Genomic DNA, 26,685 nt, shown 5'->3' with positions numbered 1-26,685 from the left:
ATTTAAAACACTAGGAAGAGAGCAACAACAACAGTAAAGAGGAAAAAGAGTGTTGGACTGAGAAAAGAGACAGAAAGGAAGAGAAAAGGAACTGAGGAAGAGGGAGAAACACAGAAATAGTTAACGTTGTTATCTGTGTCGTGCTGAGGGCCAGCCTTTCTGAGGGTGGGGGTGGGGAAATCCTAGAGAGATGTTGAGCAGATATGACCAGGATTGGCCCAGTTGGCCCTTCCTGTCTCTGTTCTGCTCAGCAGTTCTTCACATGTGGGATCTGTCGGCTCCTGATGAAGGGTCTGGTGGTAGCACTACCATGAGTTCGCAGATTAAACCATCTGGCTTCTGAGAAAACCCAATGAAGGAAAACAAAATACTCTTAGAAGATAGTGTCCTGGGCCTCTATCTACAAATGCCTACAGGACCTTTTCATTTGCATGTCACTCCGGCCAATCAAAGGTATCTCCCCCAACCAGCTGCCCTCCCAACCTTCTCATGGCCATTCTTCCTGTGAACCTGGCTCAATACTTAGAGGCACTTCGGCTCATTTTCCTTGAATTCTCTACACTGAATTAGTCCCAGGAGTTACTAACTTTGCCCCCAATGTCCTTCTCTTTTCACCTTCACCACCTTGGCCAAGCCCTCACCACACCACCTAGACTTCTTAAACTAAATCTTCTCCCCTGCAGCATGCACCTTCCATTTTAGGGTCCCTCTCCCACTCAAAAGTGATAGTACACTGGCCTTTCTAGACTGCCAGCAATCCAGCCTGTTGCTCTCTCACACAGTTTCTTCCCCTAGTGCTCCCCTATCTTTGGCTTCTAGTCCATCCAGGCTGCTCATCAAGCTGTGCCCTATTTCTCATTTAAGTGCAATCACACACATTGTTGCTCCCCACCTGGTTTGTGTTCTTGTCCTTGTGTTTATTGCTCCTGCCAGACCTCCTTCTCCAGGAAGTCCTCCAGGGTGATTCTAGCCGTGACAGATCTCCCTCTCTTCTGAAGGATACCGCAGCTACCATCTGTCTTGCCTTATCTAGTACTAGAGTACATCCCATCTGGCTCCAAACGCCGTGATTTCACGTGCGTGCTTGAGGGCATAAGTAACTACTTCTTCCACATCCCAGGGCCTGGCACATTTAGATACTCAGTCAGTTGGTTTTGGGGTGAATGGATGAATGAATGGATGACAGGACTCAACACCTGTTGATGAGTGGTAAGCAATGTATCGTTGTCTTCACGTGAGAATTCATTCAAGTAGGGGAAGGCTCATCACAGAGTGCCTTCACATATAGACCATCCCAGTATGGGTGACCTAGATGGACGCAGTGCTTCATGGGTAAAGCTGCCATGGGCTCAGCATATCTTATGCTAGAAGACAATGGAAGACTGCCCTTACCTGGAAGAAAAATGTCAAGTTTCCAATAAAAGGAGAAGGCTTGGGATGTCTGATGCCCAACTTCTCCAGTCTTGAAAACGCTGATGTAGAGTACCTGAGGGGAAAAGCAGATCTTAAAAACCAAGAAATTGAAGTTTTCATTCATACACTGGCCCTATTAGGAAACAGAATTAGTGAGCTCTCCTCAAGGAAGGGTGGAAGGAGTGGTTTCCAGCTGACTGTATCTAAGGACCGAAGAGATAGAGGTGAGTGAGTGGAACGGACCCCAGGAAATTTCTCCTGATCCTGTGACAGGCTGGAGATTGAGGAATCTTAAAATCTCACAGGTGGAAGACACCTTGGTGATGCTGTCCTCTAAATCCCCTTCACCACCTAAAATTTCCACCAATATGTTGTTTTTAAAAATGTACGTCTCCCCAGTTCAATTCCTTTGCTTCTGTATGGGCCATGAACAATTATTAGAAGGCAAAGCAAAAAAGAGAAAAAAAAGAATGGCAAAAATAAGTTCCCTTTGCAAATTTGTGTGTTTTGCTGGTCAAAACTGACCCCTGCACATAATTTGTCCCTCATCACATTCCGTGTTCCAATAGAGAAACACAAAAATAGGGAGGGAGAGAACACACCATGGAGACAAGACCTCATTGCCAACTGCTTATAACCTCTTCGTGTCTTTGTTTTCACGGCCTGAAACCATATGGGAAGCATATTTTCTTAACCGAAAATCAGGAAACGTGGCCCGACAGATTTCGGTGCCACTTTCCAGGAGAAAGCAGCAGTCTGAGAAGTGCAGCATAGCTGTCAAAACATTGGAATTACTAGGATATTTCACCAGTTTATGGGAACAGAGGGATAACACAGTTAAAGTCAGAACTGGCTTAGAAAAACTTGGGCATATGGCTGTAATCCCTAATCAGCCAGCCAATTAGGTCAAAAGTTCAGTTAGTTCAGAAAAATTAATGAGTCAAACTGGGTGTTTAGCGTCATGCAGAGATCAGCCAAATCTCAATTTAGGAGCAAGGAAAAATATAGAGCCTATCATTACAGCCAAGCTTCCTAGGAACACTAGAGTTTAAATGAACAGAATGCTGCTCTTAAAATCACTCGCTTACCATTAGAAAGATGGAATGTTCGCTATAGTCTTCGACCTTCCCCTTTCCCACCTGTAGTCCAATACGGAGCACTTAAAATAAGACCTTTTCATCAAATACTCAAATATTCAGGGAAAGGACAACCCAACCAAAGTGCTGGTTTGCATTATTCTGAGCAATGGGTCTACTTTTAAAGTAGTTATAAGGGAGAACCAAGAATAGGAAGGAGGTTTCCACCATCTGCCTGCCTTATATTGGGTTTGAATGAATTCCCAGGACATCACACATAAGGCCATGTTCAAGTGTGATTAGAAACCGCACTCAAGAGCCACGTGTGAATTATACAGATTAGTCGTGCCAACATTCCTCTTCATTAGCGTGTATACCAAAGGTCGACAGTGTAGTATGTACAAGTTATTTATTCAAGTAGACTATGATATTTTAAATAAATCCCCTCACACCTAGGAGGGAAGACCAAAGAAGACTTACCAGTCCACTTAAGCCTTCCCTCAACATCCTTGAATCTGGTTTCTAGGTTCATTTCTTCATCAGTTTTTGTGAATTATTTTCTAAATGTGATCTCTAATGGATGGAAGGAAATATGTAGATCTTGGGCCACATAATTACATCTTAATTTTGTAATTAGATGTCTTGATTGTCTAATTAAAGGACAAGAAGTCTGTGGCTAATTACACGTGCTAATTATTATGCAAGTCCATGCCCTAATTATGTAACTCCACTTACAAAAACACTGCTTGTGTGCCTCTGCACAAAATTCAGACATTTTCAAACATATGGCATCAGCAGAGAATGTTCTGGACACAACTATAAACTTCACTTTGCAACCCATAGTCAAGTATATAGAACTTGAGCATCTTCAGCTGGGGATTGGCCAAAAGTTGCCATTAGTAACCAGAGTCCTTGCACCAAAATCATCAGGGGGAAAGATCACTGCCACCGGACTTCTGGGCAAAATTGCAAAGTGGGTTTCATTTGTCTTGCTCCCACTTCCTTCTCTGCACCCTTGTTTCACACTCCCTGCTCCCAGTGTTCCCACACTGCCCTGTGTCTGTCTCAAAAAGGCTCTTCAGACAACCCATGGACCCCAGGTGTTATGGGTTGAAACGTGTCATGCCAAAAAAGATCAGTTGAAGTCCTAACCTCTAGCACCACAGAATATGATCTTATTCTGACAGCGCGGTTGTTAATATGTTTAGTTAAAATGAGGTCGGGACGCCTGGGTGGCTCAGTCGGTTAAGCGTCTGCCTCTGGCTCAAGTCATGATCCCAGGTTCCTGGGACTGAGTCCCGCATTGGGCTTCTTGCTCAGCAGGGAGCCTGCTTCTCCCTTTGCCTGCTGCATTAAGGATACTTATGTTGGAAAACGACTTCAGAAAATATATGTAGTGGCTTCAGATAGCATCCTTCGGTTTCATTTCACAACTCAAGCAGTTGTTTCTTGCTACAGCATACACATTTCCTGCAATGCCAGTGGTGTGCCTTGTACTGCCCATTCTCAAAATAAATGGAACCATATGGATCATGTTCAAAGTAAGAATCAATTTGTAAAGACTAGAAATTCCCCAATATTTCATTTTCCCCAACACAAAGCCCTTTCTTGATGTATTCAACAAAAGTGGTCAGTCTGTTGGTTAGCCAAAGAAGTCACGTGTAATAAATTGGGGGGGGGATATGTTGATTAATCATTCATTAAAGAGATAGTCAAGTTGATTGAGGTTTGGAGTAGGAGAAGACAATCAAATGATGGCCTGCCCTCCAAGATTTCTCTCACTGCATCTCTTAAGCAGCCATAGGGAAAGTGATTTCTCTGTAGTGTGCTTCTAGAAACAGCCAACTCTTGGTTCCTCCATTATGTTCTCGCCAACACTCTCAAAGAATTTCTCCTTGGTGAGATTCGGAGGTTGTTGATGTTTTTGAAATGCTGAAAGATTCCTTTGGCAAATAGCACATCTCTTGGGGTAAAAACTGATTCTCCAGTGAAGCCAGGTAACCCACCTGTCCTGCTCTTTGTCATGGTTACTCTCTGCTTGTGACATGTATGGCCATCAGTTCCATTAAAAATTGTGGCCACATTGGAAATATTATTAGAAACAAGGTCTTAAATTGTTACCTTCTCAAAAGGTTTTAAGACATGGTAGCAGAATGTGAGGTTGGCTAGCTTTGACAGAAAGGTGGGCAAAAAAATCTACAACTATCAGAGACAAAGCCTAATTTCATTTTACTCTAATTCTTTCTAGTTTTTTTCTCTGAGAATTTTTTCTGTTTTTGAGATTATATCCTGTATAGCGTTTTTCTATTTCTCTGTATTTCTACTTTTTTTCGTTTACTATAAGGGGGAAATATCTGTGTTATTAATCCTTTATGAATATTATTTTTATGGCTGTATAATATTCCTCTTATGAACATTTCATAATATACTAAACTATTCTTATTATTAAATATTTAGAGTGTTCTTGATTTTTTTTTTTTTTAGCTAATTTAAGTTATGCTACTTCAGTGAGCTTTTCCAACAGTTTATGCATGGAGCTTTCCCAGATCTGAAATCCACGGGTCACTGGATTCAGACATTGGTACACAGTGCTTTCCAGAAAGTTTGTCCCAGCAAGTCTCATTGTCAGTGTGTCCATTTCACCAAAGGCTTTTATAAAATTTTTTCTAATTTTGTAGACACATCAATGTATTTTGATGTCTGCATTTCTTTCATTATTAGAGAGAGAGAGAGAGGACATTTTGCCATCTTTTTTTCTCTGATTTCAAAAATATTTCCCAACTTTGAAATGATTCTTTCTTTCCCTCCTTCATTCCTACCATGGCTTATCTAGGTGGCAGGCATAATTGTGCCACACTGACTGGTTAAATAATTAATGGAAACTGAGCAGTCATTGATAGGTGACTGCAGGCTGACTCCAAGCACACATTTGGGCAGGGAGAGGAAGATAAGCAAATGAATTCTGAATAGTTTTTATTTAGAAAATAACTCACTACAGCCTTGTTAGTTGATTTTAAATTCTGTTTTCTTCTCCTTCCTTGCTCCATTAATACTACAGAAACTGTAAGCATAGCAATTGCTTCAGTCATGCCTCCAGGCAGGAACTCCTTGGAAATACTGAGTTTCTCGATGAGGTCATCGCAGTTGCCCTGTTAGCATCTCATCTCTGTTTCAGCATCCTTATCCTCATGTTCAGTCCCCTTTCCTGGAACGCATTCCCTCAAGACCTTGCTGTCAGCTTGCCCTCAGGGCTGGAAATCATCTGATGTACATTCACACGTGTCTCAGTTAGTAGTAGTTAGATTATCTACTAAGATATAACCTGCAAACCAGAATGTTCATTCACTAATCTATAAGAATAGGTGTCCTTTTGCAGGAACAAGAATCTGATGTCCCTACGCAGAGCCCCTCCTTTCCAAGTGCTTGAGAAACCAAATCAATCCTCAGAGGGCAAAGTGTTGAGGCAGGTTCTATAATGAGAGGTGGCTCATCAGAACAATTATGTCACTGGGACCCTGGTAAAATAATCCTGCCCTAAAGCCAAGCATACCCCTATGAAGAGTTGGCAAAGAGAGTTTCCCACTCCTCTGTCCCCACTGATTTGTAGTGCTGCCTCTATCGTACACCTCAGTAATAGAGGTGCTTGGGTCAATTCTGATCCATTTTTCTGGCTTATGGAAATGCCTTACTATTTTAACTATTATAATTCTGTAATACTTTTTAATATCTTACTTTCTCATATTTTAGAATTAATTAGTCTAGTTTGATGAAAACTTCTGTCGAGATATTTTTATTGGAATTACATTAAATTTATAAATTAGGGTACCAACATTATTACCACATTGAGTATTCTCAACCTATGAATGTGTTCTATCTCTACATTGATTCCATTATCTCTGTCCTTCTGTAACATTTTCTAATTTTATGCACAGAAGAGTATCTTTTTGCCATCTACATATATTTGTTATTGGTATTGCTCATGTGTAGAAACACCATTTGGGGTTTTTTTTAATTAACATATAGTGTATTATTAGTTTAGAGGTAGAGTTTAGTGATTCTTCAGTTGCATAGAACACCCAGTGCTCATTACTGCAAGTGCCCTCCTTAATGTCCATCACCCAGTTAACCCGTCCCCCCACCCACCACCCCTCCAGCAACCCTCTGTTTGTTTCCTACAGTTAAGAGTCTCTTATAGTTTTTCTCCCTCTCTGTTTTCATCTTATTTTATTTTTCCTTCCCTTCCCCTGTGTTTATCTGTTTTGTTTCTTAAATTCCACATATGTCAGAGAAAGACAAATACCATGTGATTTCACCATTTGTTTTTTATGCCAATCTTATAAGCAAGGATCCTTCTGAACTTTCTTGTTAGTTCTGCTGATTCACATGTGGAATATCTGATTTTTTTATGCTGACAGTCATATTTTATGCAAATAATAGCAGTTCTATTTCTTTCTAATCCTTTTTTCTCACTTTTCATTTTCTTCCCTTATTACATTGGTTAGGACCTCTAGTATAATGTTTAAAAGAAACAATAAAAGAGAGCATCTTTTTCCTATTCCTGACCATGGGAGGGTATCTAATGTTTCAAAATCAAGTGGGAGATTTTGCTGCAGACTTTTTACAGATATCCTTTATTGGATTAAGGACATTTCTTCTATTCCTAGTTTGCTTAGAGAAGTTTTTCTTGCTATAAAGTTAGTTTTGCTATAAACTTGTCTATTTTATTAATCTTTTCAAAGCACCAAGTTTTGCTTTTGTTGATCATTTCTAGGTTTTTTGTTTGTTTTCTATTTCTTTATTTTATACTCATTTGTTTTATTGTGGTCTTCCTTCTACTTTTTTTGAGTTTTCTCTTTGTTCTTTGTTTCTTTGGGTTTTGTTTGTTTTAGTTTTTTAAGTTAACAATTTAACTCACTTATTTTCAGTATTTTTTAAAAATAAATGCAGTTAAGGATGTAAATCCCCCTCTAAGTACTTCTTTTTTCCCCCTCTAAGTACTTCTTTACCTGCATCCCACACATTTTGAAATGTTGTGCTTTCATTTCTAAGAACATTCTAATAGGAAACTTCTGAATATAATATAAAACATGCTATGAGATGCGCACAAGCAAAACTCGGAGATATTTTAGAATTATGAGACCTTCCTGTTGTTTTTCAATTCTGTCCAGCCTTATCCATGAGACATAGTAAGTAAAATTCATTATAACTTGAATCCAGAAACCCAGAAAAGGGAACTGCTTATAATCTTCACTCCTCTAGGAGAAAAAAATGAAGGCGTACTGAATAAATATCTAAGTATCTGACTGATGTGCAGTTCTTTCCCCGATAATGTAAAAACCACAAAAGCCTAGTCCCTGTAATCATTAACCTGAAGACAGCCTTGTCACAACACAAGAAAAATACATTTATACAGACATGCAAAGAGAGTTATACAGTCATTACTACTATTATAATTTAGAATAATGTTTAATGTTTCCTATGTACCAGGCACTGTGCTAAGAACTTTATATATGTTGTCTTACATGAGCCTTCTCACAATCATATAAAGATAGAAATCAATATTATCTTCATATTACTGATTAGGAAGTTAAATCTTAAGGAGGCTAAGGAATGTACTCAACGTGATGGTGGTGTTAAACGATTGAGTCAGAGTGGAAACCAGGTCTGCCACATTTCAAACAGGTGCTGGTAGCCGCTAACTCCACTAGCCTGTTTCTTCTCGTCCTCTAGGCTAGGATGTTGTGGATAAGCCATGACATGATAACACACAGTGAATATGCTGAGAACAAAGGCAGGCTTATTAGAAGCCAAAGGTTTAATAATAACAGATACTAATTAACTGATGCTCATGATGAGAGAGCTTCTCTCTATCTGAAAGCCAACCCCCTCACTTCTGTTTCTTACCCATCTCTTACTCAGAATTCTCAACTATTTCTTCTTTCTGTTGTGTTGCTTTCTCCTTTTCTACTGGATCATTCCTGTCCACATATGGACATGCTGCAGTGTCTTCCATCTTAAAGAAAAAAGGCAAACTCCTTCGATTCCAGTTATTGCCTTATTTTTCTTCCTTCCTTGCCAGTAATGTCCTTTGAAAGCATTATCTAGACTTTTTCTCTCCCCTTCTACACCCCTAGTCTCTTCTCCACCTGTTCCAACTATGTTTTGTGTACCCACCACTTCACTGGGACTGTCTTTGTGAAGGTCATCCATGAGCCTGACCTTGTCAATCAGTGATTTCTTTTTTTTTTTTTTAAAGATTTTATTTATTTATGTGACAGAGAGACAGCCAGCGAGAGAGGGAACACAGCAGGGGGAGTGGGAGAGGAAGAAGCAGGCTCATAGCGGAGGAGCCCGATGTGGGGCTCGATCCCATAACGCCGGGATCACGCCCTGAGCCGAAGGCAGACGCTTTAACAACTGCGCTACCCAGGCGCCCCCAATCAGTGATTTCTTGCCAGTCTTTGTACTTGACCTCTCAGTAGCATTTGGCACAGATGAACACTTTCTTCTTCCTGAAACACTTTCCTCCTCATGCTCCCTGTCGGCACTTCTCCTACCTCAGAGGCTGCTCCTCGATGTCTTTGCTGGCTCCTTTCCTTCTAAATAGTCTCATCACTTTACATACCACCTATACACAAATAACTTCCACATTTCTATCTCTAGTTCCATTCTCTCCACTGGACTCATCTTTTTTTTTTTTTAAGATTTTATTTATTTATTTTTTTATTTGACAGAGAGAGAGAGAGAGAGACAGCCAGCATGAGAGGGAACACAAGCAAGGGGAGTGGGAGAGGAAGAAGCAGGCTCCCAGCAGAGCAGGGAGCCCGATGCGGGGCTCGATCACAGGACCCTGGGATCACGCCCTGAACTGAAGGCAGACGCTTAACGACTGAGCCACCCAGATGCCCCTCCCCTGAACTCATCCTTATCCAACTGCCAAATTGGCGGCACCCTTTTAATGTCTGTTAGGCACTTTAAACTTAACATATCTAAACCTGAATTCAATTTTCTCCCTAAATTTCATTCTGCCCAAGTCATCTCTATGTCACTGTTGCAACTACAATCCACAATTGCTCAAGCCAGAAACATTTGAAACATGGTCAGGTGTGTGATTATTTAAACTATGACTGCCCCTTTTAGTTGGGGGATTATGCATCTCCAGCCCATTTACAATAGCTTGGTTATGTGACTTTTTTTTGGCCAACTGAGCATGAACAGACACAATGTGTGCCACGTCCAAGCACAACTCAAGAGAGCAGCACATGAGCCATTTGATATTTTCCCCTCTGCCATGAGACCACTAGTCTACCAGGTGAGAGCTGTCCCTGAAGCCTGGGTCCTGTAATGAAGAGGAGGAGCAGAGCTGAAAGTGGTCCATGCTGGACATTTAGTGTGAGAAAGAAAGAAATATTTGTTGATATAAATCACTGAGATTGGAGGCAGTAGCTATCCATGTGAAACTTACCTGAGGCTGACTGATATTAGACCTGATTCAGCCCTCTCTTTCATTTTTCATACTTCACATACACTCTATCAGCCAATCCTTTTAGCTCCATCTTCCGATTAGCTCCTTCTCCATATCTGCCCACTTCTTTCCATCTCCTCTGCTTCTACCCTGGCACAAGCCCATTGGAGGGTGATTTGCTAGTATCTAGCATATGCATTTACCCTTTGACCCATCAAATTCACATCTAGAAATTTGTTCTACCCATATACTTGAACATATACATATGTACAGGGGTATTCATTTCAGCGTTTTTACAACATCAAAAGATTGGAAACAGCCTAGATGCCTGTCAGTTTGGGGCTGGTTAAATAAATCATTATGCATCCACTGAATAATATGCAATGCAACAAAGTTGGAAAGTCATGAAGATACAATATTACACATAGTAATGTGTAATAGTAATATTACACAATTAAATTCCTCCACTTGTCTCATAATTTTACAGTGTGTTTGTTGAGTGAAGATTTAAGCAAATTCTATATGTTGAATTGGGTCAGATGCCTTTTAAGTATCTCTAAGTGTCTAAATTCCTCTCAACTTCCCCCTGCCCACCTTTTTTCCTCTTGCATTTTTTATAAACAAAACAGGTTGAGTCTTGTAGGGTTTCCCATAGTCTGAATTTCACTGGTTGCATCCCCTGGTGTAGTTCAACATGTTCTTCAGTCCCAGTTTGGTAGTGAGATCTAAACCATTGGTTCTTGACTTTGTCAGCACACTGAGGACCTTCAGAATATTCTCATGTTTGTGTCCCATCCCCACCCCCAGACGGTGACTTAATTATTTAGGGTGTGGCTTGGGCTTTGGAATTTTAAAAAGATCCTCAGGTGATTGCAGTGTTCCAAGTTTGGAAACCACTGATCTAGAGGCTTTGTCTGCAAGACTGCTCAATAGTGGATTGATAATGTCTATTTTTCTCTTTTATTATGATCTTAGCAGCTGTGAGGATTATCACCTAGATCTATTAATTCATTAGGAGATGGAAAATGGTGATATCCTTCTGCACTTATTAGTTGGGATAATTCTGAAATTACTCTCATCTGCTATGATTACTCTGAGGAACAGTTCATATAAGAAAAGTAGGATCAGTGCTCAATTCTTTCCTTTTATTGTTAGTTTTCAAAATAATGAGTTATTCCATAACATCTTACAGTATTAACTCATGGTATTTTTGTATCCTTACGAATTCATGGATTTAAATATATTTGATGTGTTTTGATCCATTGCAATGGTCATTTTATTCATCAAATTGTCCCGTCTTTGGCTAATGGGAGCATTAGCCAAAGTTTGTGTAAGTTTGCTCCTGAGTATTTTTGATAGGTTTTTTTTCTTGCTTTCTGAAATGACAAGATGTTCCAGGTTCATCTTGTACATTTCTTGCCCCAGACCTAGATTAGCCACTTTCCCAAGAAGCCCTCATTCTGTTTAGTGGAAAATGATATCTAGGGATCATAAGAGGAGAAAGACTTTTCACTGTACTTCTTGGTGATACTTCATGATGCCATTTTGATACTTCAATCACATGGATGTCTGTTCAAAAACTTAAATAGATCTTGAAACTTTTTAATTGAATCCTCTGTAACTAGTATTATTTTAAATGTATAGTGGTACCTTACATAAAAGATCAATATGGTGAATCCTATCAGAAAGTGAAGGAATTTTTCCACCTCACACTAGTCAGAATGGCTAAAACTAGCAAGTCAGGAAATGACAGATGTTGGCGAGGATGTGGAGAAAGAGGAACCCTCTTACACCGTTGGTGGGAATGAAAGCTGGTGCAGCCACTCTGGAAAATAGTATGGAGGTTCCTCAAAAAGTTAAAAATAGAGCTACCCTATGACCCAGCATTGCACTACTAGGTATTTACCCCAAAGATACAAATGTAGTGATCTGAAGGGGCACCTACACCCCAATGTTTATAGCAGCAATGTCCACAATAGCACAATAGCCAAACTAGGGAAAGAGCTCAGATGTCCATCGACAGATGAATGGATAAAGAAGATGTGGTATATATAAACAATGGAATACTACTCAGTCATAAAAAAAATGAAATCTTGCCATTTGCAATGACATGGGTGGAAGTAGAGGGTATTAGGTTAAATAAGTCAATCAGAAAAAGACAATTATCATATGATCTCACTGACGTGGCATTTAAGAAGCAAAACAGAGGATCATAGGGGAAGGGAAGGAAAAATAACACAAGACGAAATCAGAGAGTGAGACAAACCATAAGAGACTCTTAATCATGGAAAACAAACTGAAGGTTGCTGGAGGGGAGGAGGTGGGGGATGGGGTAACTGGGTGATGGGCATTAAGGAGGGCACTGGGTGTTATATGAGAGTAAGGAGTCACTGAACTCTACCTCTGAAACTAATAATAATATGTTAATTAATTGAACTTAAATTTAAAAAATAAAATAAATAAAAAATTTAAAAAGAAAGTAGAAGGAAATTTTTAAAGTCATCTTTCCCAGCTGTATTAGTTTCCTATTGTTGCTAGAACAAATAACCACAAAGTTAATGGTTTAAAACAAAACAATACGTTATCTTACAGTTCTGGGGACCAGCCGTCCAAAATCAATCTTGCTAGTCCAAAGTTAAGATGTCAACAAGGCCCAGTCTTTCTGTCCAGGGGAGTATTGGTTCTTTGCTTCCTCGGCTTATGGACACATCACTGCAATCTCTACTTTCAGTAACCACATTAACATCTCTGATTCTGACTCCTCCTGCATCCCTCTTATACGGGCCCTTGTGATTACATTTAGGACCCACGCAGGGAATTCAGAACACCCTCCTCATCTCAAGAGCCTTAATCACATCCTCAAAGTCCCTTTTGCCATCTAAAGTGGCATTCACAGTTTCCAGGGATTAGGGCATGGACATCTTTGGGAGTCATTATTCAGTTACCACAGCACCTTATATTGTGTACGCATCCTGACTTTATTTTGGAGTGGGCCTGAAAAGGGGAAATGTCTGTGTGGGGACTATGAGATCATCAGGGCTTCCTGTTTAGAGAGAACTGGGTGGTACAGCTGCTTGGGGGTGGGACAGAGGCAAGCTCAAGGCTCACGTGACACTCAGCTCCTGTCTCGGGCACCCCTGAACTAGGCTTTGCTGGCCCTACCACCTAAACAGCCAACCGATAAATATTTTAAAGAAAATACTACAGTTTTACTTAACAAAGAATAAGTCATCCAGCTGATGACTGTTAAAGCACAGAGAGCTAACTTTCCCATTTTTATCCCAACTTTTCAGAGCAGGAGAGTCAGTTGAGTCAATAAATCTCAATCAGTACGAAGACATTCATCTTCTAAATTCAGTCATTTGTGTAACATCTTTACAGTTTTTGTTATATCTGCAAATCTCCTCTGCTATTACTTGCTTCCCAGTTTCCTTTGAATAAACTTAAATGCATTTATTTAAAAGGAAACTTTAATGAAAACCATTACCACTTCCATAAAGAAAAAGTAATGGCAAAAATCAACACTACAGCGTGGAAAATTTTTGAAGTCTGTGAACCCCCTAACAGGATTGTCCTGCCACAGACGGTCCATAGGCCGCTGCTGGAAGGACCCGGCTCTCAAGGACAGTCCAAGCAGGTGTCATTTTTTAATGCGCTCTGTCTAGGTTGTCCCAACTCAGCTGATAGCTTAACAGCACCTTTCTCAGAGCACACGTGCAGAATTAGAGCAAATGAATCTCATTGGCTTGTATTTCCATTTCTCAGAAGTGAAGAGAGCTGGTCTGCTTCTGCCATTGCATTTCTGCTACACTTCGATAGTAGTTTACCCTCCTGCAGGGGAGAGGTCCTCGTAGTGAAGTGCTTTATCACTGTTAGGGCTAACGTGAACTGACACGTTACAAATGAAGAGTATCATTGGGGCGACACACAGTCACTGCACGTCTCATAGCAGACCCGGCGCTGGGTGCCAGGGAGGCTGCAGGGACGAGGCACTTACAGCCTAGTGCACCAGACAGACTTTCAGGGGCTCGTGACAAGCAGTTAATGAAGCATTTACATTACGAATCTTGCAGCGAAGACATGGCCCATCCAGTGGAAATGTACGCTTTGTTATTTTGATCATTTAAGAACGCTTCCCCTGTCCAACTACTGGATGGTATTTCTCGAAGCTGAAAACAGAAGACAAGTGGTCCTTATGCTTATGACTTCCCCTCAAGTCTAGTTTTCAAACAACAGGGCTGTCCAAAGAGGACCAGCCCCCCGAAAACCATTAAGCTGAGGACAGAGGAGTCAAAGCTGACATGCAGAAGGAGAGCTGGGTCACCCACAGCAGGGGAAGGCACAGGAAGAGAGTGCTACTTTGGAAGGGCTGGTGAACCAGGAGGTCGGGGAACACAGGGGGTGCGCTGGGGGGGGCCTGCTTTCTCAGGCTTTCCAATGCCCATCCCTCCCCAAGAAAACCAACCAGCAGGGACTAGTTGGCAGCTCTGGGGCTGAGGCAGCAAAGGGCAGGGAGTTGGGGTTGGTGGTCAGGAAGGGAGGGGGCTCAGTGAAGCCATCTCAGTCTCTGTTCTGCGATTCTCCCCCAGGCCACGTGGGTGGCCAGGGAGAGGTTCTGGGAGCGGGCCTCGCCCTTCTGCGCCAGCAAGAATTAAGGTAGCACAGAGAAGTTTCACAAGATGAAAACACACACAACCTAGCTTTCTGTTTTAAAAATAGAGCAAAGCAGTTGAATTATGTCATGAAATCAGTTAAGTGACTCATATTTACGAAACACCTCGGATTTTTTTTTTTAAGTGTTGGTTACTTGACAGAATTTAACGAGTCTGAGCGTGCCCCCCCCACACACACACGAGAAAAAAACAATGACACATATAAATGCAGGCGTAAAATCTTCCCCTCAAACCTCATGGAGGAAAAAAAAGACTAATGGCTTAATGCATTTTAAAAATATTTATAATAAATATTTTTAAATAAAAAATATTTAAGTCTATTATGGCATAAAATTTATAAATTTTAAATACAGAGTGATTCACATGTAACTTTATATGTTTATGTATTTGAAAATGAAATGCGGCCTCCTATAGTTGGGCCTTGAATTCCTTATGTGTCAGGGGACTGAAGGCCCAGACGTGGCATCCTACAAAAGCCCCTGCCACAGCCTGCTTCACCCAGAAGCTAGAGGATATATGGCTCTTGAGAGGTAAAAAGCAAGCCCCCCAAATTTCTTACAAACTCCCGTCAAGAAAGAATTTTGCTCCTGTGAACCCACGTCTTCCGAGTTGCCCCACTGCTGAGTTCTGCAGCCCTGCCCACAAGAATGAGGTTCTCATCAGAAAGACACAGGCAGCTTCTAGATCTAGAGACACAAGTCACTCAACATGTATTTTTGCAGAGGTGGAAAAAAGAACTAGGTTTCCCCGGATCAGCGGCAGCATCACCATGAGACAACTGAAAGGACTCTTGCTCCTTGTAGACTGGTAAGGGTCCAGGCCAGAGCCCAGAGTTCATTTTTATCTTTCCATCTGCCAATTAGTAGACTGGGCCTCACTGATAATTGTGCTCTCAAGGTAATGGCTTGTTTAAGTAATTGATGATGTTTGTCCTCACTAGGGAATCTTAGCACATCAAAAGATGTTGAGAAAGCCAAAATTCACCTAGAGTCTGAATTAATCACTTTGTCAAGCACAACAAAGGCTGTCTTGCTTTGCTAATAATCCCAAATGAGGTAGCAACCCTCAGTTAAATAAGGAAACTGTGGTGTCTTTAATTAATATTTCAAAGAGCTCAGCCTGGCTTTTTTACTCACTTTACTTTTATGAGAATGGGGTGAAATGCATGCAGAGCAGGAAGAGTGAGGCCTGGCTTCACTGGCTTCGTAGAAAAGGATCTGGGGACTTTCGTTAACCGCAGGGTCAGTGTGTGTGGCTGAGCCTGGGTCAGAGGAAGTCAGTCCCAGCATCTGCCTCTGAACGGTGCCCTGTGGCCTCAACACTTCCTCTTGCCCAGACTTGGCTTCTGGGGTGCCGCTGAACACCTCCCCCTTCTGCCCAGCTCAGCTGCTTCAGCCTCTCTGGGCTCACCTCAACCCAGCTGCCCTTCAGCCTGCCCTCTGGTCAACTTTGCAACCTCAAACTGGCTCTCTTCACCTGACAGCTCAAGCTTCCCCAGCCTCCCACAGGCCCTCAATGCCTTTTGCTTCCCCTGCTCCTTCCCCTTCCTCCTGGACCCCAAGCCAGCCCAGGTCCAGCCCTGGCATCCAGGAACACTGCAGCCCCGACTCAAGATCCTGCAGGCCAGGTCAGAGAGCCAAGATCCTACAGGTCCAGAGTGGGAGGCTGGGCACATTGGTGTGTTGGCCTGATCCCAGCTGCACAGCCATCTTTAAAAGAACATTGACAGCCCCAAGGCTACTTGTAAGCCAATGAGCAGGGTGAGGGGATGGGGTCCAGAAGTCCTCCCGCCCCCCCCCCCCCCCGTCCAGTTAGGCGATCCTTACAGAGTGTGGATACCATACAAAGGGTGAGTGAGACATCCCAGCCCCCAGAGAGAATATCCTATGGAAAACAGATGGGGAAATGGGGGATTTCCCTTGGACTCGGGGAAGTCCTGAGAACTAATAGCCTTCCAAGTACTTCTTATCTTACCTAAGAACTCCCCAATTAGAATCCTTAGTGTCATCTTTGACTCTTTCCATCAATCTTCGTCTGCAGTCAATCTGCAAGTACTGTCAGTTCTGCTTTCGAAACATCTAGGGCGTGTTCTTCTCCTTTCTTCTAACTGGCACTGGCCTACTTCAGCCCTCATTTTCTCCGTGGGGCATGGGCTCTTCATTAGTGTCCTGACCTGGCCTCCCAGCCTCTGGTTTCTCCCTTCATCCAAAAATCTGCTGTCCACACCAGTGCCAGAAGAATCTTGCTAATGTGCAAATCTGACCATGTTGTGGCCCAGTTCAGAATTCTCTGTTGGCTTTCTGTCAAGACACACTCAGCTTCTTTATTTGGCACATAGGGCCTTGGATGATCTGGCCCTGGCTTGACTCTTCAGTGCCACTCCAAGTGGTCTCTTCTCCCCGGCCTTTAGACTCCAGCAATCTTGCATGACTTGGAACATTTCTAGTTATGCCAACTTGTTTTACCCTTCCAGCCTTTTCCCCATGCTCTTTCTCAGGGCCAGGACTAAGGCGACACAAGTGACGAATCTAGGGTGCAACATTTAAGGAGGCACTCACTCAGGGATGTGGGAGCCTCAGAGAGAGTGCCTCCTTAAATCTCGTGTCCCAGAAGCCTGCTTACCTCACCCTGGTCGCAGCACACTCTTCCCTGCCTGGTGTGTCTGCCCTCTTTCTCCACCTGCAAAGTCCTGATCATTTTCCAGGTTTCTGCTGGAGGGCTACCTCCTCCAGGAGCCTGCCCAGACTGTCCTCGACCCATAGAGACATTCTCCTTGGCCACCGGCTCCCTAATGCGAGGGACTGCAAATGAAGAGCAGGAAAGCTCAGTGTATTGTTTGTAGGAATATAATCCTGTCTAAGTTCATTATTTACTGTACCTGGTTCTGTTTCCATCATGTGGGCTTAGTCATCTATAGTTAATCCTTTTGTTTTTATGAAGTCCTTAAAGAACCCTTTAGATGTTGTTGTGAAAGAGAGACATCTGCGTTGGGTGAACCCTAACAGACAATTAAATTAGAGCCCAGAGAGAACAGAGCGGGCTACTCTTGTCTCTGTGTCCCGCATAATAATAGCGAACAGTTACAGACTGTTTCCCACGAGCCAGGAGCTGGTCTAAGTGTTTCACACGTGTTAACTCATTTCTTCCTCTCCACGCTCTGTGCGAGCGGTGCTGTTATGATCCTCTCCATTTTGCAGATGTGAAAACTGAGGCTCAGAGTGATTAATTAATTCATCTAAGGTCACACAGCTAGTGAGCAGCTGAGCTGTCTGGTTCTGAAGTCTGTGCCCTTAGCTAGCAGCCTCTACTGTCTCTCATTTTATGTTGGCGGGGCAGAAGATTGTCTACAACTCAACCCGTCTACTGGACAGGAGATGCAGAGAGGGGGTTAAGGACTCTGAGACCCCTGTGAAAAGGCGAATGCCATTCACAGGACTCCGTTATTCCCCAGGATCAAATCAGTTCATCAGATTGGCCACTGCGTCAGCAGGGCCACAAGACTTGACATAAGGACAGCTGAGTTCAAAGGGAAGCCTGGCCCGTGCAGAGTAGACAAGCCGTTTCTTTGGCCAGCCAAATTTCAGTATCTCTAAGTAGCCAAGGTTGGTCTGCAGGGTATTCGGTTCCTGGTGCACAAAATGATTCTATTCTTTCGTATCTTGCCTAGTAGGCCTTCAAAAAAAATTTTTTTTTGCCCATTGGATTTGAGGTTATGTCTTCATAAACCCAGCCAATATTGCCGTCTTTCTATTGAACTTTGACCGCCCAATAGCCTGCAACAGGCCAGGAAAACCCAACTCTGTCTCCCAGCTTAGCAGATGGCTTCAAATGCTTGGGCAATCAAAATAACAAAAGGATACTCTGAGTGTTTCAAAATATTTATAATCCCATTGCATCTTGTTTGTTACTATAATCCCCAAATCTCTGCATTGGCCTAACTCTTAGCAAGTTGACCCTGTGGCCTCTGCTCATCTCCTAGCCCCACTGATCGACCGCAGGACCAACTGGAAATTGTACGGAAAAGGTCAGAAGGCAACAATAGTCTAAGATCGCCGAGAGTCTCGATGCCCTTTGCTCCTCAGCGTGGTTGGTTCCAGCTCTTACGCCTCTGGGCCTGGGTTCAGATGTGCAGACCTTCCGAACCAGCCTGACCTTCCCCATGGTCGACCCACCTCGGTTTGGCCCTCTTCCCTGCCTCCTGCACCTTGTAATCTCCTGTGTAATTGCTGTCTCCTGCCCTAGCCTTGGCTCATCCTGCCATCCTTAGCTCTCCTTTGTACTACCCATTTATTGCTGTGCCACAAATTACCCCAAAACCTAAGTGGCTTAAAGCAACAAATATTTACTCTCTCACACAGTCTCTGCATGGCAGTCGAGAATCTGGGAGCAGGCTCCCCCAGTGTTGTTAGCTCTGGGTCTCCCATTAGGTTACAGTCAAACTATCCACTGAAGCAGCAGTGGTCCAAGGCTTGCCTGGGCCTGCAGAATCTGCTTCCTTGCTCACTTATGTAGCTATTGGCAGGCTTCACCACGCGAGCCTCTTTGTAGGGCTGTTCAATGGAGCATCTGGCTCCCCCCTAAACAAGCAGCCTAAGGGAGGGAGAGCCCACAATGGCAGCCTCAATCTTTTATAACCTAATCTCGAAAGTGATAGATCGTCACCTTGGCTCTATTTTATTGGTCACGTGGCTGACCCTGATACAGTGGGGGAGGGGATAGGCAAGGCTGTGACAATTGCGGGGGGGGGGCGGGGGGACAGGGATCATTAGGGGCCATCTTGGGAACTGGCTGCCACATCGCCCATGCCTCAGCGTGAGCCAATTTAATTAAAGTACATCCTTCTTCCAAAGTTTCACCTTGGGTTTTTTCAAGCTGGTTACTGAGCCTTATAAAGTCTGTAAGCCGTTCCTTCCTATGATGAGGTATGGGAACAAGATTTGGTTGTTCTATTCTTCATTCCATAAAGATGTAGTTAGTGTCTCCTCTGTGCCAGGCACTAGGCCAGATGCCCTCATACCTCACCAAGAGAACACATAGCACCTTCTTGGCTTTTACTGAAGAGTAAAGCCAGGGGAAATTTCCAGCTAAGGAGGATGAAAATGGATGTAGAATCCTCAGGAAGACATGGCTAATGATGGCGAACATTTCCTAAGCTCTTGTTACGGGTCGGGCATTGTACCAAACACTTTGTAAACACTGTGCCCTTTCCTCTCCATGTACATCCTGGTTATATCCACCATGTAGATGGGGAAACTGAGGCTTAGAGTTTGACCCCAGTGGCGCAGCCTAGGCCTGGTCTGACTGATGGAAGGGCCCGAGCCTCCAGCCAGGCTTCTGATGGGTCTGTTCTGGCTCAGCAAGGCCAATGAGAAAAAGGAGACTACAAGAGTCTCCTAGGAACAAGAGAGAAGAAAAGCACCCCAAACTGGGGTATTATAACAACAGAAATGTTTTCTCTTGTTGCTCTGGAGGCCAGAGTCTGACATCAAGGTGTCAGCAGGGCCATGCTCTCTGAGGCTCCTTTCTTGCTCATCCTGGCTTCTGGGGTTGCTGGCAAACCCTGGAGTCCCTGGCTTGCAGCCATGTCCCTCTAACCCCGTTTCCGTTGTGACATGGCATCCTCCCTGTGTGTCTGTAACCTCAGATCATCTTCGCTTTGCCTGTGTCTGCATCCAGTGTCCCTCTTCTTATAAGCACATCACTCATGGATTAGGGCCCACTGTGACCTCATCTGAACTTCCTTGCATCTGCAAAGACCCTATTTCCAACTAAGGCCACATGCTAAGGTCCCCGGTGGACATGAATTTGGGGGGGACACTATTCAACCCAGGACAAAGACCATCAGAGCTGTCAGCAGCCCTAAAAAAAGCCTGAAGGGAGTAACCCGTATGTGTGTGTTGATGAGGAGGGGTCTTCCTGGCCACTCTGGGGACAGGAGAAAGGAGACAGAAAGAAACTGACCCTAATGAAAGAAGGCACTAATTCAAAAACATTTTTCCCCCCAGCTCCTTCTGAATGCTAGGTTTTGTTGTTTCCCTGCTGAGGAGTGGGGGCTCTTTTGTTTTTTGGGGTTTTTTTTAAGATTTATTTATTTGAGAGAGAGAGACAGAGTGTGCAAGTGGGTGGAGGGGCAGAGGGAAAGGGGAAGCAGACTCCCTGCTGAGCAGGGAGCCCATGTGGCTGATCTCATGACATTGAGATCATGACCTGAGCCGAAACCAACAGGCCGATGCTTAACCGACTGAGCCACCCAGGCGCCCTGGCCCTTTTGGTATTTATCATTATACGAAGTCATCTGTATTTAGTTGTTTTACTCAGGACACCCGGTTTATAGGGAAAAAGGAAACGAAATCTTGTGGCTGCTTTTGGATTGCAAGAGCAGTCTCTTGTTCAGATCTGCCAGCAACTTTGTAGAGGACAGTGTATACAAGTATGTGACAGGCAGGAGCATGGAAGTGAGTTAAAAGTCTCTCTCTATCTTTGAAAACCTAAGTGAAATTCACCCTGTGTAACAGGCCTTGTGATACTGGGATACACCCTTTCACCTTATAACCATCAGCCAGAACCTAGGGGTAGTTCCTTGAAGGGCAAGAGATAATCCTGAAACATATATATATTTTTAATAACACAGTAGGCCTTAGCACCCATGAGAATATTTAAAACAATTCTGGAGCTATTTATGTTTTCAGCCATTGCCATTTCTTGGCATAACAGCTTCCATAAATTTACTGCCCAGCGTAGAACAATAAAATTATCCTTAACACTACAGCTCACAATCTACGAGGATGTCCCCTGGTTGTAATATATTCAGGACAGGGTGGACACACTCAGTTTTCCACACCCAGGCTTCTTCAGGTCTTCTGGACTTCAGCAGTGCCTCCCTTCCATCCTGCTTTTCCAGACTGGAGTTGGGTCCTGGATGGGTCAGCTGCCCTCTGCCCCGCCTCATCCCGAGTCAATATTCGCTCTTCCCAGAGTATGCTCAGTACTGTCATCAGTCAGCCCCTGGCCTCCATTGCTTATTCAGCTAGAAATTCCCGGGCACATTCCCAGGCTCAGTTCAGGTCAACCTGAGCCTCTGTCCTGAGCTCGTGACACCACGTTGGTACTCTTGGTGCTCGCTCATCACTCCATAGCCGAGGCCCGCCGAGACCCGCCATGTCAGTGTCTCAGCTGCCAAATTCCCCATGCATGTCCGTTCTTTTTTTCAGAGATCACTGTTTTCATTTACAGTAAAAATCCAGGTGTCTAATACCTTTAGGATTTTGTTTCTTGGCTCTTTGTTTTTATTTTTGTTTCTTATTTTCTTTTGTCACTCATGGCCTCTTTCTGCTTTGCCAGAGCTCAGAACCCAGATGTGAAATCTTGGAGCATATGGTAGATTGAATCATTGCTTCCAATTCTTCACGTCCTCCCTGTACCAAAATTCTATATCATCACCCTTTATTTGATAACTTTCAAGTACCTCCCATTACGGTGGGTGGCATTGTCTTCCCCCTCCCCATGAATGTTAGGCTTGGGCACGTCACTAGCCTTATCCAAAGAAATATGGGCAGAAGTAACATTAAACCACTTCCAGGCTAAGGCCTCAACAGGCATTATTTCCTCTGGCATCGTTCGCATTCCTGTGATCTGTCAGGAGTAGAGCTTTTCCCCCAAGTATCCTCTTCAGCCTGGGCCCCATTACAAACACATCTGAAGCAGGTCTGAACCCCACCCACAGCCTAGAACAAAGCCACCCCCGCCAACCCACAGACTGAGAGAAAAATAAATGATGTTGTTTGCCAGGGAGTTTAGGGTGGTTTGTTACACAGCATTGCAGTAGTAGCTAAGAGAGTTCAATTCACTTGACTTCTCTGCACATTCATTTCGTCATCTGTGAAATGAGGCGATTGGATTATAATCAAGGTCCTCCACCTCTTTTCTACCCCTACCCTACAGAGGTCTCTGGAACGTACCCAACAGTAATAAAGACTACACATACCAGAGTCAAATATTACAAATCACTAAAGAAAGAGAAGGAAGGGGAAATGTTAATTCCATTTAGGAGTGGCCTTCAAGGGAGTCATTTCGGCGGGGCTGAAGGGTAAATGGGAGATGAGAATGTGAGCAAGTGTGGGATCCTCTTTTTAGCCTCTTGGCTGGAAAGAGGAGAATGGATGGAACAGTAGCTGCAGGGAACATAGACAAAGAAGAGATGGTTAGTTGGTTAGTTGGTTAGTTGGTTGGCTGGCTGGCTTGGATGTTTTAAGAAGAGATGGATTAGAATCTGTAAAGAAACATTTACAGTGTCATCGTTAAGGGGTAATGAAGGTAAGGGCTTAGACAGGAGTGTGCAGAAAACAAAAGGTCTAGTCTATGAGGGCGAGTAGAGGAAGACATACCAGGATTTTTGTATTGATTTGATATGCCTCATTTACACTTCCAGTTCTCAAACCCATGGGCTAGGCAAGTGTCAACCAATGGAACAAAGACCAAATGGCAAACAGAATTGTGCAGGCACTGTTCAAATCGGAGGAGAAATGTAAATTTTGTCATAGGAAAATTTTACATTTTTCTGGAAAGTGAATTGGGTTTAAGGCATGATTTATAAAGCAGTTTTCAAGAAATAGATTTTCTTTTCTTTTTAAACACCTACAACTAAGAGACACAACTGCCATCAATAGACTAATAATAATATATGTGGATGTAAGATTTATTGATCACAATGTACTCACTCATACTCCCTTTTAAGGAGATAAGAGAAGGATGACTCCGTTTCCATTTTATCATTGGAAACTGAAGCTCAGGAAGGCAGCTGACATCTCAGACGTTCTTCTTGAAAGAAAAGCCCATCTCTTCTCCATCGCCTTCCTTCCCAGTTGCTTCAAAACCTGCTGCATTTTCTGGCTCTTGTCCCCACCACTCCATCAGTGGACATCTCCAACAGCACCTAAGACTTCTTATTTGCTAAATCCAACAAGTATTTTGCAACCTCATCTTATTTGTTCAAGGTCAAAAAGCAACCTGTGATAGAAGCCCAAGATCATTCAAAACAAGGCCACTTGTTTCAAGTACCACTCTCCTCACTTTTCACTTCAGTGCATTCCTGAAGAGCACGGGAGAATCTGAATGGTGTTAAAATTAATTAATAAATTGACTGAAATTGAAAACAAAATCATGAGCTATCTCCCCAGGATCTACATAATTATTGTTGAGTGATCAGATAGTAACTAGCTATCACTTGTCGAATGCTACTGGGCCTAACCAGTCTACTCCATGTCTTAACTCATTGACTCTCGCAAACGCGCTAGGAGGCAAGCACAATGACTGTCCCTATTTTACAAAGGGGGACACTGAGATGCAGAGACCTTACCAACTTGCAAGGCTAGCCAGGGTCGAATCCAGGCAGTCTGGTTCCAAAGCTCATGATCTGGACCACTGCACAAGTGCAGAAAGGCAGCCAAGAGTGAAGTGGTTTTTAGTGAGTTTTCAAAGACAGTGTTAAAGAACCAACACCCTGCTAAAGTTCTGGGCTTTCCCAGATGGGTGCAGTCACGTTTGCACGACGATTTTATTTAGCAGCAACCCTTCCCTTATTAATAGTGCAGAGATGAACTTCACCCACAGCCCAGGCTCCCTGAATTATAAAGACAGGATCTTTTATTAAGATCCGGAGTTCAAGTCAATGATGTTTTGTTATATAACAAATGAGAGTGGTAGCTGGTTGCAGTGGTACACAGCCAGAAATGAAGGGAAATTCTCTGTGATGATATTCATAGCAGCAAAGAACAACTAGCATGTATTGGGCGTTCCTATATGCCAAGCCCATGGCACACCAAATTCTATATATCTTATCTCTCAGTTCGGCTTGGCTCAACCAGAAATTGAGTGCCTGTTTATCCAATAGAAGTGTACTGAGTGACCCAGGCACTATGCTGGGCGCTTGAGGCAGAAGGTGTGTAAAGCCCTGGTCCTGCCTTTGGGGAGCTCACCCTAGATAAGTAGAAAGCAAGAGAAGGGACCAGATGCAGTGGGGCCAGGAGCACGGGAAGTGCAGAGGCTCTCACCTGAACAAGGTGGGGAGAGCACCCCAGTAGAGGAAAGGAAATGGATGGTAAACAGCATGGTGTCTGGAAGAAACCGTGAACACCATGGAGGGAGAGTGTCAGGCGAGAAGCAATGGGAGATGACCATGCAGAGGAGGAAGGGACCAGGTCAGAGAGGGGGAGGGGTGGCGGCAGGCCAGGGAGACTTCATTCCCCAGGCTGGGGGCGCACCATGGAAGGTTTTTCTGTAGGACGGTGGTGAGCTCCTGTGGTGTGATTCTGGCTGCAGAGTTGCAGATGAAGTTGAGGGATACAGGCAGAAGGCAGGGAAACTAGTTGGGAGGCCATTTCCAGCCAAGGGATGCTCTTGAAATCCTGGACTACAGTAGTAGAAGAGCAGAGAGGGAGGAAAGCACAATTTGAGGACCACTTAGGAAACAAGACTGGCAAGAATGTGGATGAGCTGGCCATTAGGGGTGAGTGAGAGCTGGCCTAGGTGGCCAGGTGGAAAGGCGCCATATGCCGAGAGAGAGGGACTGTTAGCCCTCTCTTATTAATGGGGAAACTAGCAAGGATGGAATGACTTTTTCTGGTGGAAAAAGTGTATCTGTCCTAAACTGTAAAGGCCTAGCTGATTTCCACAGTGCCATATTTCTCCTGAGAACCTCCCAGTTACCTTCCTTTATCATCCCTTTTGTCGTGAGATGATGCTCCCAATTTTGGTCACTCTCTTTTTACAAATAGAGTTCAAACCCTGAAATGTATAACTGACTAGGCTTTACAATGCTTATATGGGGTCCCCAGATGCCTATTGATTTGAGAAGGTAGGAAGGGGGTATATGAGATATTTTCAACATTTCAAAGAGTCTAATGTAAATCGTGCAGTTATTGGCAATAAGGTCGTGCAGGTTAACGAAAATGTCAAGTTTCTTTGCTTTGGAGTGGAATTATAACTTGGTACACTGCTGCTGGTTATCTCATTGATCAGCTATTGTCATTGGCAGAGCTTCCATCATTGTCTTGGAATGATTAAAATGGGAAAATCAATCAATCATTACTTAACTATGCATTGTTATTTAGACAATGGGAACTATGGGGAAATAATACAAACAGTGGATGTTGGTAAAGAGTTTAGATAGCATTGCTTTAAACTGTGGGAATTAGTGTTCAATAGAACAGTGAAAGAGGAGGTGTTTGTCCTTTGATGCCTCTCTTCTGGGGGCTGGATGCCCCCTGTCCCCCGGCACTATTGTCAGGTACCCTGGTCAGACCCCAAGAGCTCTATGATCCCCCATATGCCACCTCTAAATGGCTGTGTCCGGCATTTTGTCCCATCCTCTCCTTTTGCATCAGAGCTCTGCTCTTCAGTTTCTCATGTGACAATTACTTTATCTATCTGCATTCATGAGAATGTGATCCACTGCACGTCAGTGAGGGAGAGCCAGCACACAGCCTTGAAAACCTTTAGCATTCAATGAGTGTGTGAACTAAGAAGTCATTTATTTACTCTTTCAGTGAGCCACGTGCAAGACATTCTGCTAGGTGTTGGGAACATGGGGCCACTCGCGTGCAAGCTAGTCAGTGGGAGATTGATCCTGCCATCCCCGGTGCTCACATGCCCACACGTACAGCTCGGTGACCTGAGGCATGGCGATGATCATTACCATTTGTTGAGCATCTACTGTGCACAAGGCACTCACTGGCTTAAGATTCAGCCCTGCGCTCAGGGACTTAGAGTCAGGCTAGGAAGCTAGGATGCATGCATACACAAGAAGATAATACAGTAAGTGCCAAGACGGCTACAGACACAGAGGGGGCACTACGGAAGTTCAAGGTGGGCAGGGCTCCTGAGGGCTGGCCTGGTTAAGGTCACCTTCAAGAAGAGTGACATTTGGCAAGGTTTGGAAGGATGGCTAGGATTTAAGCAGAGAGAGGAGGACATTCAGACAGCAGGGACTGTGATGAGTGAGCAAGAGTAGGGAGAAGAACGGGCATATTGTGTGCAGGCAGGAGGGAAATGCGGGGGAGGA

At 43.6% G+C, this 26,685-nt stretch overlaps 1 protein-coding gene across 3 annotated transcripts in view; it reads right to left on the bottom strand.

The window, feature by feature from the left end:
* TBXAS1 (thromboxane A synthase 1) overlaps positions 1–26,685 on the bottom strand; it is a 160,682-nt gene that overhangs the window by 114,608 nt on the left and 19,389 nt on the right. For all 3 annotated transcript variants that reach the window (XM_026512050.4, XM_044388694.3, XM_044388700.3), the window contains one exon: positions 1,393–1,486. In XM_026512050.4, the coding sequence (XP_026367835.2) occupies positions 1,393–1,486 (94 nt within the window). The remainder of the gene's footprint in view (positions 1–1,392; positions 1,487–26,685) is intronic.

This window comes from Ursus arctos, unplaced genomic scaffold (assembly GCF_023065955.2).
Source record: "Ursus arctos isolate Adak ecotype North America unplaced genomic scaffold, UrsArc2.0 scaffold_3, whole genome shotgun sequence".
Lineage (NCBI taxonomy): Eukaryota > Metazoa > Chordata > Mammalia > Carnivora > Ursidae > Ursus > Ursus arctos.
This window is presented reverse-complemented; position numbering and strand designations above follow the sequence as displayed.